Source organism: Pelobates fuscus, chromosome 8, assembly GCF_036172605.1.
Source record: "Pelobates fuscus isolate aPelFus1 chromosome 8, aPelFus1.pri, whole genome shotgun sequence".
NCBI lineage: Eukaryota > Metazoa > Chordata > Amphibia > Anura > Pelobatidae > Pelobates > Pelobates fuscus.
The window spans coordinates 15,597,764-15,614,504 of record NC_086324.1 but is presented as its reverse complement, the minus strand read 5'-3'; the positions used below and the strand labels follow the sequence as shown (position 1 = coordinate 15,614,504).

Genomic DNA, 16,741 nt, shown 5'->3' with positions numbered 1-16,741 from the left:
GGCAGGCCTGTGCTGGCGGTATTATGGCAGGCCTGTGCTGGCGGTATTACGGCAGGCCTGTGCTGGCGGTATTACGGCAGGCCTGTGCTGGCGGTATTACGGCAGGCCTGTGCTGGCGGTATTACGGCAGGCCTGTGCTGGCTGTATTACGGCAGGCCTGTGCTGGCCGTATTACGGCAGGCCTGTGCTGGCGGTATTACGGCAGGCCTGTGCTGGCTGTATTACGGCAGGCCTGTGCTGGCTGTATTACGGCAGGCCTGTGCTGGCGGTATTACGGCAGGCCTGTGCTGGCGGTATTAGGGCAGGCCTGTGCTGGCGGTATTACGGCAGGCCTGTGCTGGCGGTATTACGGCAGGCCTGTGCTGGCGGTATTACGGCAGGCCTGTGCTGGCTGTATTACGGCAGGCCTGTGCTGGCCGTATTACGGCAGGCCTGTGCTGGCGGTATTACGGCAGGCCTGTGCTGGCGGTAGTACGGCAGGCCTGTGCTGGCGGTATTACGGCAGGCCTGTGCTGGCGGTATTACGGCAGGCCTGTGCTGCCCGTATTACGGCAGGCCTGTGCTGGCGGTATTACGGCAGGCCTGTGCTGGCGGTATTACGGCTGACCTGTGCTGACGGTATTACGGCTGACCTGTGCTGACGGTATTACGACAGACTTGTGCTGGCCGTATTATGTCAGGCCTGTGCTGGCGGAATTATGGGAGACCTGTTCTGGCAGTATTATGGCAGACCTTTGTGGCAGCATTAGCCTAGGCATTAGTTTCCATAAACTCTGAACCGTGAGCAGAGCTTGCGCAGGTAACACTTTTCTAGCATTAATTGCATTTTCTACGACCAGGTGCATTACTGACCTAACTGGGATATCTACTGAGTTTGAATGAACACTGAGAGGTGTTGAATTGTTCTTCTAGGCCAGTGGGAATACGGTACAATAACTCTTATCATACCTTACCCCAGAATTATTAACTAATTAGGGCCGGTGTCATGCTAGTATTCTCTGGTACTCTTAGTAATGATATCAGGTACTGTTGATTATGATTTCATTAGATATGCAGAGGGTAAAGAGTCGTAAGCCGAAATTCCATGAGCACAGCAGTATGAAATCACATGGTGTTTTTTTGCAAACAGCCCATTACATAATTTAAGGCTTTGACGACAGGTAAAGGTATTTAAACAATTTTAATTACAAATTCTTTACAAAGAAAAAAAAAAGTAATGTACTAACATTGCTTATTTGCCTATCACCACACAGAATCCCTGCCTGCTACAGAAAAACTGTGAAAAGTATTGTTAGTTTGAAAAATGTGTAGTCACAGTATGTTTTATACTGTGTGATCACTTTATTTCCCCTCTAAGTTACTTCTCAGGTGAAGGATTTTTTTTTTTTTGATTCTCAGGTGAAGGATTTTTCTTTTTACATAGCAAGGGCTGCCTCATAGTTGTCTAACAGTTGCCTGTTGCAGTTGACCTCGGGTAACTCGACTAGTTACCTCCGCTAACTCCCTTCTTAGCCAGACTGAAACCGTGAATGATTATATCTCGCTTTCCCCCAGTAACCAGACAAGACATAGTTCTGAGAGTAATCTGTTTTATTCAGGCAGGGCACACTCAACTTATACACAGACCCCCAGCATGGGGTCTCCATCCAAAGTCACACACACCCCTCCCTAGCATCCCTGTGTCTAGGACATAATTGAGCCAACGACCGGTAACTCAATTATCTCTCAGTTACAGGAAACCATACACAAAACATAAAAAACACCCTTGTATTATACAGGAACCCCACATGTATTATATCCCCGGATAGCCTGGATTTAAGTGCCCAAGATGTCCAAATATCGCTCAATCCGTTCGGTGGAATGGAATCGCCATCGGGGTAAAGTTCTGACCAGCCGGCCACGAGGTGGCAGCCCAAAATAGTTCCAAGGAAATGAGGCAGTGGCCGGTCAACCTTTAGGGGTTCCTATGCGAATACCAACGAATCCTCCCCCTGGCTCTTAGGGAGCGAATGCCCCCCCCCCCCCCCTAATCGGTAGTGCCTTTCTCCCGAAGAGCGCTTTCCTAATTTGTCTGGGAGTGGTACCATTTGCCCCTGGTTTGCGAGTTAGCGTATCTGAAACGAGTTTCAGGCGCTCGACGACCAGGTAGCACTGCCTGCGTTAGGGAGACAAAATGGCCGCCATTCAGAGCATGTGGGTTAGGTTATTCGAATGGCAGCCACCCAGGGAAAGCACTTGAATTAATTAGTTCCTTTGACGTTAACGAGGGGGTGGTCGGTGTTCGGTACATATAAAATGGGAAACAAGGCCACATTCGGGAGCCGAACAAGGGTGATAAAGGCAAGATAACTCCTGAATGGTGTAAAGTCCGTCTTTTGTGAGTTGGAACATAAACTTGTCTATAGCATGCTGACATGGTCCGCCACGTCGGTCTATCCTTTTTTTCAGTTTTATGCTTTTCTGGTTGGTTCTGCTTTTGGGGATACCAGAGAAAAGTTTCCAATAAGTACAGTGTAAGTGCACTACACTGTATATTTGTATATTTTGTGACCATGCTGACATCCCCTTTACAGGGAGTGATGAGCCCTGCACTAAAGACACACAGTTCTGTGCCATCCCCTTTACAGGGAGTGATGAGCCCTGCACTAAAGACACACAGTTCTGTGCCATCCCCTTGCTGGCCTGCTTTAATACTTCTCAATATTGAGATGTATAGATAAATGTTATTCTCATGTTTGCCATCTGGCTCCTTGTGCCATGAGTAGAGGGACCTGCATAAGCACCTAGTGGCTAGTATAAAAGGTGAGTACATGTGCTCCTAGCGGCCAATTTACAGGCACCCACATAGCCGTGTTGCTATTACACATTTGCCTGTACATAAAATATAGAATTATTACAGATGCAGATTGTTTGCTCTGCTTACCCCTGTTTTAAATGGCTGAGGAGAAGGGAATCTTTCATTTTAGGGGATGCAGCTGGAGATTTGGCCAGGCACACGGCTATTCCAGGACCTATTGGGTGACTTCATCACGCACTGAAACATTGTTACAATTGTCCCTCATACACATGGACACATGGGATATATGCAGTTTGTATTTCATATGTTACTTGCCCTATTTTGTAGACTCTAACAATCATGACCACATGGATAGCCACATAATTGGGAAGTAGATTGGGGATGTGACTTAGTAATAAACTAGTTGTACAAACCTAACTCAATTCATGGTTTGTCCCTTCACTGGAGGAAGCAGGAAAACTTTTACTTGTCGGAATCTGGCTTTAGCTCTCTCCAGTACTTATTCTGTCATTGGAGCGCAATGGTAACCCCTTACTTCGATTTTCTTAATCCAAACCCCATGTGTCATTTATTATCTCAAAGGTTTGTTTATCCATCAGATAAGGACCATGTTACCCGTGCTAGCCTCAGGAAGTCATACCCTATGCAACTATTGCCTCGCTATTCAGAAAGGACTCATTCCACTCACAAACATCTTGTACGAGTTAATCAATACATTGACATGTTTGTGCTTTCGAAACAGCAATTTACCCCTCCCATATTGATAGTTTGCACAACAACATGCAGCCAATATTTAGAAGGAAGTCAGTCTTCCTAGCGATAGCTAGCACACAATATTTTATAGGCTGGCTAACCTAGAAACAGCAAGGCCAGACTAAAGTCCACTCTAGTGCTTCACACCCTGCATTCTTCCTTGTCTGAGTAGATTGTATTCTTAGGAATTAATATGTAATCCTTCAGAAGGAGCCTTAGAAGTAACTGCAGATTTGTTTTCTCATCAAAGAAACTTGAATTGCAAGGGTCTCTCAAGCAATAAGGAATCTTACTTGTGGATACTACTGTGATAATACAAACAAAGAAAAATAACAAGAAAATTACCCCCCAAAAAGCAATACAAATCAACACACAAAAACATATAAAGTAAACAGTACGATGTATGAAGTACGTTGTGTTTATCAAAAGTAATACAATCAGGATTGTTACACATATTACGCATATTATTAAAAGAGAAAGGAATGTAAGGTTAGCAGTACATTTAAGGGACACTCTAAGCACCATAACCACTGTAGCCTATTGTAGCGTTTTGGTACAAGGAGTATTTTAGTGCTGTTTCCATATTATGTCGAGAGCAGTATGAGCACTATGACAAAAACATGGTTTCAATTGGCACCTGAACCCCTGGAAATATGCAGTTAGTTTGAGGGGCATGTAGGCCCACACCTGTTTGAGGACACAATGGCTGAGGATGTAAGCTGACCCGATCCATAAACAAGTGTTTTGATTTTTCCCTGAAGGGACAATGGGATATAATGCACAGGTGTAATACGGCTGTGAGAGGAATCTCACTGCTTCAAATAAATGGTACCTCAAATCGACTGTCCATTGAATAAAGGGTAAGCCAGCAGATCAGGAAAGAGTTCCATAAATTCACAACAATATAATGCGCACAGAGGCTATGCTACACGCAAGATCAGGTGTTCAATAATAATAATTATTTTTTTAAAATTTCCTTTAAGATTTTCACATTTACTGTTTTACAAACGAGTTACTTTAATATATGAATTTGTGTTTGATATATTCTTTGAGGGGCTTTTAAAGGATTTATATTTTCAAGGTTGACATATTTAAATCTTTTTGCACGTTTTCAAGTATGTACAGCAGCTTGCTGATATAGCACCAGCACCATCTAGGCCTCACTGCAAAAATCAGTCATTATGAATCACTGTAATTTATTATACTGAAAGACACTAAATGCAAGCATGGCAAAACTGGTAGAAGTTAGACGAGACCTTTGATGGGTAAATAATTGAGTGATTCTTTAGCAGCTTGGTCGGTGAGTAATGGAGCGCAAACTTAACTGTAAGTGGAAATTGTGTTAAATATGGAACAACAGACAATAAAAGAGTAAAACAATAGCATGTTATGAAGAAGATGCAAATATTGTTAATAAAAAAAAAAAAAGATTGATTATAGTAAGCAAACGCATTTATTCCAAAGGATGAATGGAGATTTATAAAACTATATAGAAAGAGCCAAAATTGTAAGATAAGGAGTTTTGGGCAGTAAATTATATAAAACATAATAATACAAATTCTGAAAAATTACAGTTCTTCTTTGAAATATATTAAAGCAATACTCCAAGCACCATACCCAGTGCAACCTGCCCCTTAAGGAGAAATGGCATCCAGGACCTTCAGGCAACAACAATTTCAATGAGACGGTCATTATGTTGCCCATATGTGGTCCTTTTTTTATGAAATCAGTACATTTATGTCAAGCCTGTTTCACTTTTTTCCGTTCTGAAAAATAGAACTTCAGGCAACTTTAAAGAAGGTATTGCAGCGGAGGGGAATTAATATCCAAGTACACTAAAATGCAAAACTTTTGGAAGCAAGGATTTATTTATTCTTTAAAAAGCATGCTTAACAAATTTTAGTTTTTTTTGGGGGGGGGGAGGGGGGAGGGAGGTTTGACTGGGAAAAAAGTTTATAAAAGGCCAGGAATTGGATTTAGTATTTATTAATATCAGTAAGCTTTACATACTGCTCCATATAAAGATGTCATAAAAAAAATGCATAAGACAGGTGAACAGAGCATTGTAGAGAGTGGTTTGGAAAATGTAGATCAGCATGCGACCCAACTGTTTCAAATTCAGGCTCATGTTACTCTATCCAGGGATGAAGGACCCCAAGAAATGTCCCCCATAAGCACACTGTGAGAGCATCATCAGATGTGCTTGTGCTGAGTAAACTCAGGGTATTTAGCCTACGCTCTGAGCACTTCCACAGGACCGCCTGAGGGTATTAAGCCTATGCTCTGAGCACTTCCACAGCACTGCCTGAGGGTATTTAACCTATGCTCTGAGCACTTCCACAGCACCGCCTGAGGGTATTTAGCCTATGCTCTGAGCACTTCCACAGCACCACCTCAGAGTATTTAGCCTATGCTCTGAGCACTTCCACAGCACCGCCTGAGGGTATTAAGCCTATGCTCTGAGCACTTCCACAGCACCGCCTGAGGGTATTTAGCCTATGCTCTGAGCACTTCCACAGCACCACCTCAGAGTATTTAGCCTATGCTCTGAGCACTTCCACAGCACCGCCTGAGAGTATTTAGCCTATGCTTTGAGCACTTCCACAGCACTGCCTGAGGGTATTTAACCTATGCTCTGAGCACTTCCACATCACCCCCTGAGGGTATTTAGCCTATGCTCTGAGCACTTCCACAGCATCGCCTGAGAGTATTTAGCCTATGCTCTGAGCACTTCCACAGCACCGCCTGAGGGTATTTAGCCTATGCTCTGAGCACTTCCACAGCACCGCCTGAGGGTATTTAGCCTATGCTGTGAGCACTTCCACAGCACCGCTGAGGGTATTTAGCCTATGCTCTGAGCACTTCCACATCACCCCCTGAGGGTATTTAGCCTATGCTCTGAGCACTTCCACAGCACCGCCTGAGGGTATTTAGCCTATGCTGTGAGCACTTCCACAGCACCGCTGAGGGTATTTAGCCTATGCTCTGAGCACTTCCACATCACCCCCTGAGGGTATTTAGCCTATGCTCTGAGCACTTCCACATCACCCCCTGAGAGTATTTAGCCTATGCTCTGAGCACTTCCACAGCACCGCCTGAGGGTATTTAGCCTATGCTGTGAGCACTTCCACAGCACCGCCTGAGGGTATTTAGCCTATGCTCTGAGCACTTCCACATCACCCCCTGAGGGTATTTAGCCTATGCTCTGAGCACTTCCAAAGCATCGCCTGGGAGTATTTAGCCTATGCTCTGAGCACTTCCACATCACCCCCTGAGGGTATTTAGCCTATGCTCTGAGTACTTCCACAGCACTGTCTGGTCCGACAGACTGACACAACCCTTTACTGTACAAGTCCACCCCTCATCGCTGGGGACTTCTTTTAAAAAAAAAAAATATGAGTTAATAAGGTATAAAAAGTGAACACTAAATATTTTTAGAACAATTTAATAAATACAAAAAATAATGGACTTTTCAGAATGCTTCAATAAGCCCCCCCTAGTGTCTAGTACCGAACATCATACAGATATGTGCATTCAGACATCATACAGATATGTGTCTTCCCCATGTCTCTTCCCATGCACGGCTCTACATGAGTAGTAACAATGGACTCAAGATATTATGTGACATTGCATCAACTTTAGTTTCTGTGACAAACAGTGAACACAGGTAGAGATATCTGTACTACTTTGTGAGAGATGAGCAATGGAGAAGCAGATACCAATGGAGTTGTTTTCCTCCATTTGTTCTGTTTCCCTGTACTTAATCCAGAGTTATGTGTTAGTCATTTATAGAAGAAATATGACAGTTCCCCAACTTTTAAAGTGCTTTATTGTTTCTATAAGAAGAAAGATGAGTTTGCAGATTAGTCCCAGCTTTAAGCGTAGTTATTGTATCACCTGCAGTAGCTAAAATAGAACAGAGCGGAGATGAATTTTAATGTTGTAGAGACAAACTGGAAGTAAGGGGAAGTACAGTGCCCAAAATATTCGTCTCATGTGGCCCAGCAAACGTATCATAAGGAGATGGTGAATTTAATGTGGTAAATATAGTGATCAAATACATCATGGATCTTTGAGTAGGGTTTAGATTTAGATTATTATTCACCTGTTTTGATGGCATAAGCTGCAACTTCCTGCATAATTTAACTGTCTGCACAACAGAGCATCTTGTACTGGAAGCTATATATCTTAATATATATTAACTGATGCCAAGTACTCAATGCCCAAATATGCAGGCTTTTCAATGTAAACAATGCCTTTTCAGAGGTGGGGTGAATATACAGACTGCATTGGGACATGCCTGATGCTGCCTTTCTGGACAGCTGCACACTGTGCAGCACTGAGATAGGAAGCACCTCTAGTGTCCGTCTAAGTGACTGCACCTAGAGGTGTTACTAGGCATCAATCTAAATACTGTCATTTCTTTAAAAAGGAAATGTTTTAATTGAAAAGCCTGCAGGGATTAACTTTAGACACCAGAACCACATTAAGCTGTAGTGGTACTGGTACCAATAGTGTCTTTTTAACATTACTCCCTTTTCTGTTGCTTACATGCTGTCTGGGGAGAGGGGAGAGTGGAGAGCCTACTGATGTCACTGATGTCTAAGTGTTGATGAAGCAAGATAGCTGTGTTCTGACCTCCACAGTTTTCCCTCATGTTCTCTAACAGCTAGCTAGATAGCACAGGCTTCAGATCTCAGGATTATTATGTGCCATCTTTAGCACTGGCTTCCACTGACATCTGCACTTAGGTGGCCCTGCGAGTTTGGTAGCTGCTACTGAGTGGCTCTTATAGACATCCTGAGTATGATGTCTGTGTGATAGCTGCATAATATGGTATCCGCATAAAACTTTGTGGGAACCCCCAAAGCAGAAGTTCAAGCGCCTGCTAATTCTTAACCTTTCACAATCTGCATATGGGTGAGACAGGACTTGAAGTCCTTTGTTACTAGACATGCCTTAAAACTTACTGCAACCATAGCATACTTACCAGAGGTTAACACTTAGTTACCAGGACAATCTTTTAACTTTCCAAGTGACGAATGGAACGTTTGAGCCCTGGGTGAGAGGGGGGAACATTTGACAAATCTTAATTAAAATACTTTAACTGCAGATATAAGTTTTAGTTCCAGCTAAGGTACAGATTGGGGCATTGAAGTACTATGCACATGTCTTATCTGTAACTGTGTATTTTAATTCTTATGATATCTGCAGATATATACATTTGCAAGCAATTAATTTGCTTATAAAAAAAAAAAACTAAAAAAAAAAACTGTGTCATGTTCTCTGTCCCTGTACAGTGCATTCTGGTCTGGACTACAGAATATTTGAATAAATTACTTAATTGAAACATACAGAGTACTTTTCATGGTTATCAGCTGTTACGTCTCCGGCGTAGCCTTGAATTGTTGTTTGTAGCACAGAGTTAGTGGAATGCACGTTCTCTTTCTCTCAAACAGGTCCTAAACATCTTAAAGGGTCTCTTTTACTTAAACAGTATGTACAATGGGAGAGTACAAAAAATTATTGATGTTTTGCTTAAGGGATTCAGACAAGAAACTATTTTATTCTCTTTATTTTTAGTACACTTTGAATATTGCATAGTCTAATTTCTGATCTGGTGTTATTTTAAAAGGAATCGGTCAAAGGCAGTTTTGCTAGCAAATGTAAAGATTGGGGGGAACTATTAAAAAATAGTTGTTTTTTCTCCCACCTGCTCCTCTTTAAACATTCACAATGTTTGTCAGCATCATGCTGGGTGTGAAGATGATGAACATGAAGCCCTTTGAAAATTGAAGATATTAGTGGCTGTTAGTCTGGCAGGCATGGTTTAGGCAAAATGTTAGTATTTTACATTGCCAACCAAGAGGGACAGGACCCATGTGCTGAATCACTTAATTAATATGAAATGGGTTTGGTGCGTAAGAGTTTCCCTTTAAATTACTCTAATCCACACATTTGCTGTGTCTATTGCGCCTCATTTAGAAGCCTAAGTGATGTCATATCCTCAGGAATCTCTGTTGATACTGTGAAGGTTACAATGTATCGGCTCCAGTTCTGAGTTACATAGTAAAGAAGTAATATACTTGCACCAGCATCCGATAAACCTATTGTTCAGGACAGTGACATTTTCTCAGTCAGAGAGATGCCAGCAAATCATGGGTTACTAATGATGAAGGGCTTTGACAGCCTCTGTAATCTTAAAATATACCGTAACCATTTCTAGGAATAACATTATGTAATATACACTGAGAATCATCCATAAATTGTGTTAACTTTTTATATGGGGTGTTCTGTTTTCTTTGAAACTTATATTAAAGGAACACGATAAAGATTGGAATATAAACATTTATTCCTCCCGTTAGTGATCTATTTTATTTGAAATAAGGCTCCTAGTAATAAAATAATTTACTTACCTTTGTATCCCTTGGCGAATGGGCACTCCTGAACTGGCTGTTATCAGCAATACTGATGATCTCAGCCAATGTAGGGAACCTTTGGGGGGCCAACGCTCATACATGGCAATCATCGTGCTGTGCCAATCAGAATCTTCTCATAGAGATGTACTGACTCAATGCGTCTCTTTTGGGAAACTATGCATCTCCATGCCAAGCGAAGGCACCAAACTTCAGTCCTGCAGTCTTTGCAGAACCGCAACTAGGAAGATTTTCTAGTTGCTGTCCAAATTACAGCCACTACGGGTGGTGTTAGGCAGTGTTTACACTGCTGAACCTGCAGGGACAGTATCATTAGGGTTATTCGCTGAAGTGAAAATTCAAACTAAATTTAAAATTTAAGGTCAAAGTAGCCAAACTGGGAAAGTTTTCTAAACAAAATGTGCTTTTATTTTGACTACTATGGCGTTAAATTTCAAATTCACTTTGAATTCTCACTTTGGTAAATAACCCTGTAGACTGTAGTGGTTCTGGTGCCTAGAGTGTTCCATTAAATATTTAAAGAGGCTACCGCTAGTCCCTAAAAACAAAAATAAAGAAGACTTGTCACTCAGGACCATTAATGCCAATCTGTTTGTTTGTTTGTTTTATTCCTCCTAGGTTCAGAAGCAAAGCTGCCCAAGGAAGACATTAGGATTCAGTGTCCAACTGGAGCAACTGTATACTGCTGTGACTTCAGTGGAAGGACCTCCATGTCCTGTGGATGGAGGTGAGATTGTGGTGAATTGGTAGGAAACTTTATTTTTGTATTGTGGTATGCTAAATAAAGTGCTGGTACTGGATCGGAGGTTATAGGAGGTGGGAACAGCTAAGGAGAGCATTCTACACAGGTAGGGAGCTTCCCAGAAATGCTCTTATGCACAAGGCTGGAAAGATGAAGAGTGCGTCAGGATTCCAGCAATAGCCAATAGCCAGTTTAGCTCGTTTAACATGTCACAGTGGTGGTTTAAGTAATTACATTCTAGTACAATATGTATAATTAGGTATCACCCATATTTCATTTGTGCTGCTAAGTTAGCATAAATTACATCAAACTATCTAAATCAGCAGTTGCTATTTAAACACTAACCAAATAGTGAGCCAAACCTTTTCACATCACAATATGCTCCAACCCCTTGATCACAAACAGTCCAGCAGCAGAGTATATGGTTTTCTGAGATCCAAGCATAATTCAGAATGCCTTTTCTATCTCCTTTCTTTGCTGGACTCTTTCTATCTCTGTGTAATATCAGGATCCTCAGGGTTACACTAAAAATTCACATGATGTATCACTAAGCAGTATGCAAAGTTTTACTCTGAGAATCAAGGTTGACCACTCGAGCTTGCCAATCCTGTTATAGTTAGTGATTTTCCATGTTCTGTAGATACACCTCAGCAGTGCGGTGTAAGATGTGATGACTTTTTAGTCCTTGTTTGAAAAGATTAGTCTTCTGACTTTTTTGTGTTTTTCAGATCTAAGTCACACTGCTGGTCTTTCTTCTGCTCAAGAGTCGGCTGTGGAAGGTAGCAATGGAGTGTCTGAGAAAGCATCCACAGCAACACAAAAAGACATAGGAAGTGGAGACAGCCCAAAATTGTCACAGGTACACATAGTTAGGCCATGTAATACATGTAAGGGAAGAATGGGTTGATTTATTTATGTTTTAGGATCTATGGAAACTCCGAGCTACTCAAGAGAGTCACTTGGACCATCCAATAGCAGCTTTACTTGGCAATGCATTAGTATCCATGTATGCTGTATTGGTGCTTGGAGTTCATTATTATCTGGACACTGTACAGCTACAGCATGCAATATTATCACTAAAATATGATCAATTTTAGAACAGATTTGTGAGTGTGTTTATCTGATCTATATATAGAATTACACAGCAATGCTTTTTTTGGTTATTGGAGAAAAACCTTACAGGTTACATTCTGTTTAACCAACTTCCTCTGCAAAATTAATTCTGCCTAATGCTTTAAACTCTACACCGGCCTGTGCTGGTAGCAGTTTTCTTTGTCCTTGAGCAGTGTTAGTATCTTATTAAATATGTTACAGTTGGTTTAAAATCATCTTTCACTTGAGAAATTGTGTTGTTCTTGAATTAATCTGTAATCAGTTGTTGTGAAAAACAACTCAAAAGACAATGAAGAGTTATGCCTTTGGATGCAAAACCTGTTACTGTCCATAGTTTGTGTCACATGACATATAGGCTGGAATAAATGTAAACCAAAAAATAGTATGATGTATAATTTAGTTTGCACGATGGAGTACGTGCAGCATAGCACAAAATGTGTTTATTTGGAGGTGGTATATACAGAACTTCTACAAATTTGTGAATAAAAATATTTTTATTTGGTAAAGCATTTGAACTGTTGCTATTGAATGCAACATTTTGTCGATGTGACGCCGGCTCTGTTTTTTGTTACATAAGCTACTGATGTGCCATTTGTTAAGCTCAGAATACCTTTAAAATAGATTGAACATTATTTTAGTTTTTACTTTAGTGTCTAATCGAGCGCTCAATATTCTCTAATCTGGAAACCTTGCAGTATATTATTCAGGTCTTTTCCCTGACAGCATGCAACTGTAAACACAATGTTAAAAGTAATATTTTTTGATAGTATAAAACTTGAAGCATTGTATGCCTTAAAGTGTACTTGTTATGGTACACACAAATTGGTCTTAAATTAAAGAGCATTACATATTATCTCTACATTGTCTTAACAGAAATGTTAGCAAACATATAATTTCCTATTTAATGACACTTAATATTGGGTCTCTCCCCACCTGTAAATCAAATCTTCATCATTAAGCCCTTTGTACGGAGTGCAATCACACCCATACACCTCCAGCAGGTATCACTCACAATTGGTGAGAGAGTATGGGCTGCACTGATGCTGAAGTACTGGCAATAAAGCCAGCTTCTTATTGGAGTTTAGCACAGAGAATGGACCTGGTTGATGAAGTGTCCCCAAGCAGGACCAATCATAGCTGGTTGGGGGAGGCAACAGAGTGCAGGTTTTTCAGTACTTTAACACCAACGGACCTACGAGAAATGGTGGCGCTGGAACAAAGAGCTGCTGGTAAGTGATGCTAAAAGCACAAAAATATATCATTTATCTGTATGATTGAAGTATCGTTGGGTAATTCCACGTGCAGCCATTTAAATGATAAATGCAGGAGAAGACAAGTCTTTGGAGCACTGATACTCTTAGTCAGAAATACTTTAGTTTTGCACCAGTGCTAATGACATCACTTTAATACTGTAGCAATGTGATAAGTATGACATGTGGTAAGTTTTTTCCTATGAACACATATTGCACATATGTGGAAAAGAGGGTGAGTGTTTGAATGTATTAATGCATGCTGTTGCTGCTTTGTGCACTACTGATCATCAGCAAAACACGTCAGGAACACACCGACCCAAACGGTCCTTTGATCTGTTGCCCGCTACTGTCCCATGACCTACTAGCTCACTCTGTTGGGCTCGTCAGGTCACCGCGCTCAGGAGAGAAGAGATGAGAGACACACAGGTAAAACCAGCTGCAGACCAGCCAAAAACAGTGAGGAAAAGCATTGCTTATTGCAAGATTTCGTGGTGTAGGTTGTTAATAAACACTGTTTTGTGAACGTCTACATGATTTTCTTTAGCATATTTATGCCACAATGTAAAATATTTTTATGTGACAACATGGCACAGATGCTTAACAGTGCAGAATTTATAGAAAATAATGCCATTGAGGGGTTCTGGAGACCTTGCATTAAAACCATAAGACCGAAGGTTATTTATGAATGTTTGTAATAATGGAAGATGGAATTATTTTCCTTAAAATAGGTTTCAGGATTACATATCTTTTACATTGCATGACTGTTTTAAAGTTAGGTTGTTTTACTCTTAGCACAGCCCTGAGACATACAGGTATCAGACTGCTCATGATTGATAGTTACACTCCCGATCAGCAGCTGCTATAATTTATTCAGCACCTCTCCTGGTTTGTTGGGAGAGGATCCTGGGACATGAAACTAAACTGTTTCTGTCTCCCCAAGCCTATTTTTGGCATGTCATTATTAAAAGAGGGTGAACTAGATTTCACTACTTCCAAGTTAAATCTTACTACACTTTCCAGTATGGACGACACCTATTCCACAGGAATAGAAGACTTGAAGAATTATGCAGAGCACGGGTACACCTATATAAGGGAATCTCGGTTCTGTACACGCTGCTCCAGTCATTCCAACCAATCCGAACCCGCAAAACATACAGCGAGCTGGGAAAGAGCCACCGGGGTCACGCTCTCCGACCCTCAGTGGACGAAAATCTACATATTGACACACCAGAGCTCCATGTGCTACAAACAACAAGAACTCAACTACAAATTATTAATTGGGTGGTACAGAACGCCAGAGAGAATACACTGTGTGCTTCCCGAGGTCTCTGAGATCTGGTGGAGATTTGAGGAAGATGTGGGCTCTGATCTCCATATTTGGTGGTCTTGAAGAAAACTGAGACATTGTGTGAGGCACACTCCCTCCATCCGTGGTGGGTCAGGAGATACCGGGACGGCCACCTCCCCTTCCTCCCCCGTCTCCACACCACTTCACGCCCACCCTCCCCCCATTCCTTTTTTTCTTCTTATTTTCCTCTCTTGTTCTCTCTTTTGTTTTTTACCCCTCTACCCTCCTCCCTCTTACATACTCTACTGCCTCCAATCTTCTTACACATGCTACTATTATGACTCCTCCTGTCTTTGCTGGAAACATGGAAGCTCACCAGACACCAGTATCAATCGACTCAAGGTAGATCGATGAGAATGAGAGACATAACCGGTCCAGATGACTAACAGGCAACCAATTGACACAATCTACGCAACCCCACTAATGTTCGCTGTCAACTTAGAACAATAGATCGAAGTCTCCTAATTTGCTATGGGCCAAGATTAAGTTGCCTATTGTTGAATCCTAGCAAACAGAGCACTTGTATCCTGATCTCTTCTATAATTGCACTGTTCTTTATATCTCTTAACTCTGTTCGGAACAAAAACTCGTAAATAAAGACAGAGGGTGAACTAATAGCAGAAGCTGCCAGTAGCAGGCACTACCCAGCCGAGTAGCTCCCTCTAATATTGGGCAGAACAGAACATGTATGTCATAGCACTGCACTGAAATTAGGGGCTCTCTTATTGTGTATTAGTCACACCATGTATTCATCATAACTTACACTAACTTTAGCTTGCTTAAGTGCTTTATGTATGAAGAAGTTGTCCTCTTTTTTTATTTTACAAAAATTACAGATTTCAATAGAACCTTGTTACACCCCCAGGGCCCTCAACCAGACTCCAGAGCACCTGCCTTGCAAAGACTTCTTATTGAGCTGCATGGGCAAGTCTGGGATTGGACAGCCACAGAAAGTCTGGGCTTGGGAAGAAGGGGAGGGCTTGCAAAGGCTGCAGATAAGAAGTCTACAGTTTTTACATGATATTTGAAAAAAAATGCATAATTAAATGCATGCACATTTTCATTGGGGATATAGCTTCTAAATAGTGAGCTGTGTTTTGGTTTTTCTATTTGGCCAGTGGAGTGTCTCTTCAACCCCTTAAGGACCAAACTTCTGGAATAAAAGGCAATCATGACATGTCACACATGTCATGTGTCCTTAAGGGGTTAAGTTGCCTGGGGAGTCCCTATAATGTCAGTGTGCAGTATGTTTGCATCTAAAAGTAAATGTTTGTCTTTTTACCCCTCAGGTGACCCTGATGTCTCAAAAATCGATTGTTCAAGTGTCTAAAGCCAAGAAAAGAAAGGCAAAGGGACTCTTCACATAACATCTCTAGCTTGGAAGACATGGAAACCTCTATCCTTAAATCTCTCTCTTTTTTATTTTACCAAGTGTTGGTATTCTTTAAATAATTGAAGATAGTAGCAGTAATATGGTGCTGAGGTTGTCTTTCATTTGGTCATCTGTAACACAAGGTAGAACCTCTTAAGATGACACCCTCCAGTTGAAAGCACATCTCCCATCATCTCTATCCAACCACAGAGTGACTGTGAATGAGTCGTAGTCTAACGGCAACTGAGGAAGACCTTATAATTCTAACAATATTTTGTCAATCATCTATGTAACAATGCATGTTCATTGCAGGAGGCTTTATGTACGTGTCTGCAGTGTATTTTTATCACAATTTTGTTTTTTCTTTATTACGGTTTCTTGGGTTTAAACAGACTTTGCCTCATTCTAAATTATATTTTTTGATGATCTAATTTTTGTATTTTCTGGATATTTTTGTGTCTGTTACAAATACACAGGCTTTCTGTAGATGGGCATTAAGTAATTATTGTTTGAGCGTGTATGAGCAAAGCTTTATTTCTTGATTGATTACAGCACTTAATGCATAAAATAGAGCTTTTTCTGTATTAACTAAGCTATTTATGTAAAACTAAACAGGCCGAAAATGTGTTGGAGGCAAGTTTCCCTTATATTGTTAGTTTCACAAAAATTTAGGTTGTTCACATGGCACAGTTTAGAACTATCACTTAAAGTTACTAAAACAAAGTTCAAAGCATAAATGCTCTCGCAACTTATTTGGCACTTGATGTAAGGGTAGTCATGCTCGCAACATAATAGCAGGTTTAAGGAGCATTAGGGAAGCCACAACATATAATAATTATGTACACTGATGTGTTTATAACTTTAGCCCATAAAACTGAGAAATCAGATTGTCTGCCATATCTATAAGCAATATTATTTTAATTAGA

The 16,741-nt window shown here is 41.0% G+C and overlaps 1 protein-coding gene across 1 annotated transcript in view; it reads left to right on the top strand.

Annotated features, from left to right (window-relative positions):
• Window positions 1–16,322, top strand: part of NHEJ1 (non-homologous end joining factor 1) — a 118,828-nt gene extending 102,506 nt beyond the window's left edge. The window contains exons 5-7 of the mRNA XM_063428557.1: window positions 10,606–10,714; window positions 11,458–11,588; window positions 15,733–16,322. Coding sequence (XP_063284627.1) covers window positions 10,606–10,714; window positions 11,458–11,588; window positions 15,733–15,810 — 318 coding nt within the window. The 3' untranslated portion in view covers window positions 15,811–16,322. The remainder of the gene's footprint in view (window positions 1–10,605; window positions 10,715–11,457; window positions 11,589–15,732) is intronic.
• Window positions 16,323–16,741: the final 419 nt, after the last annotated feature.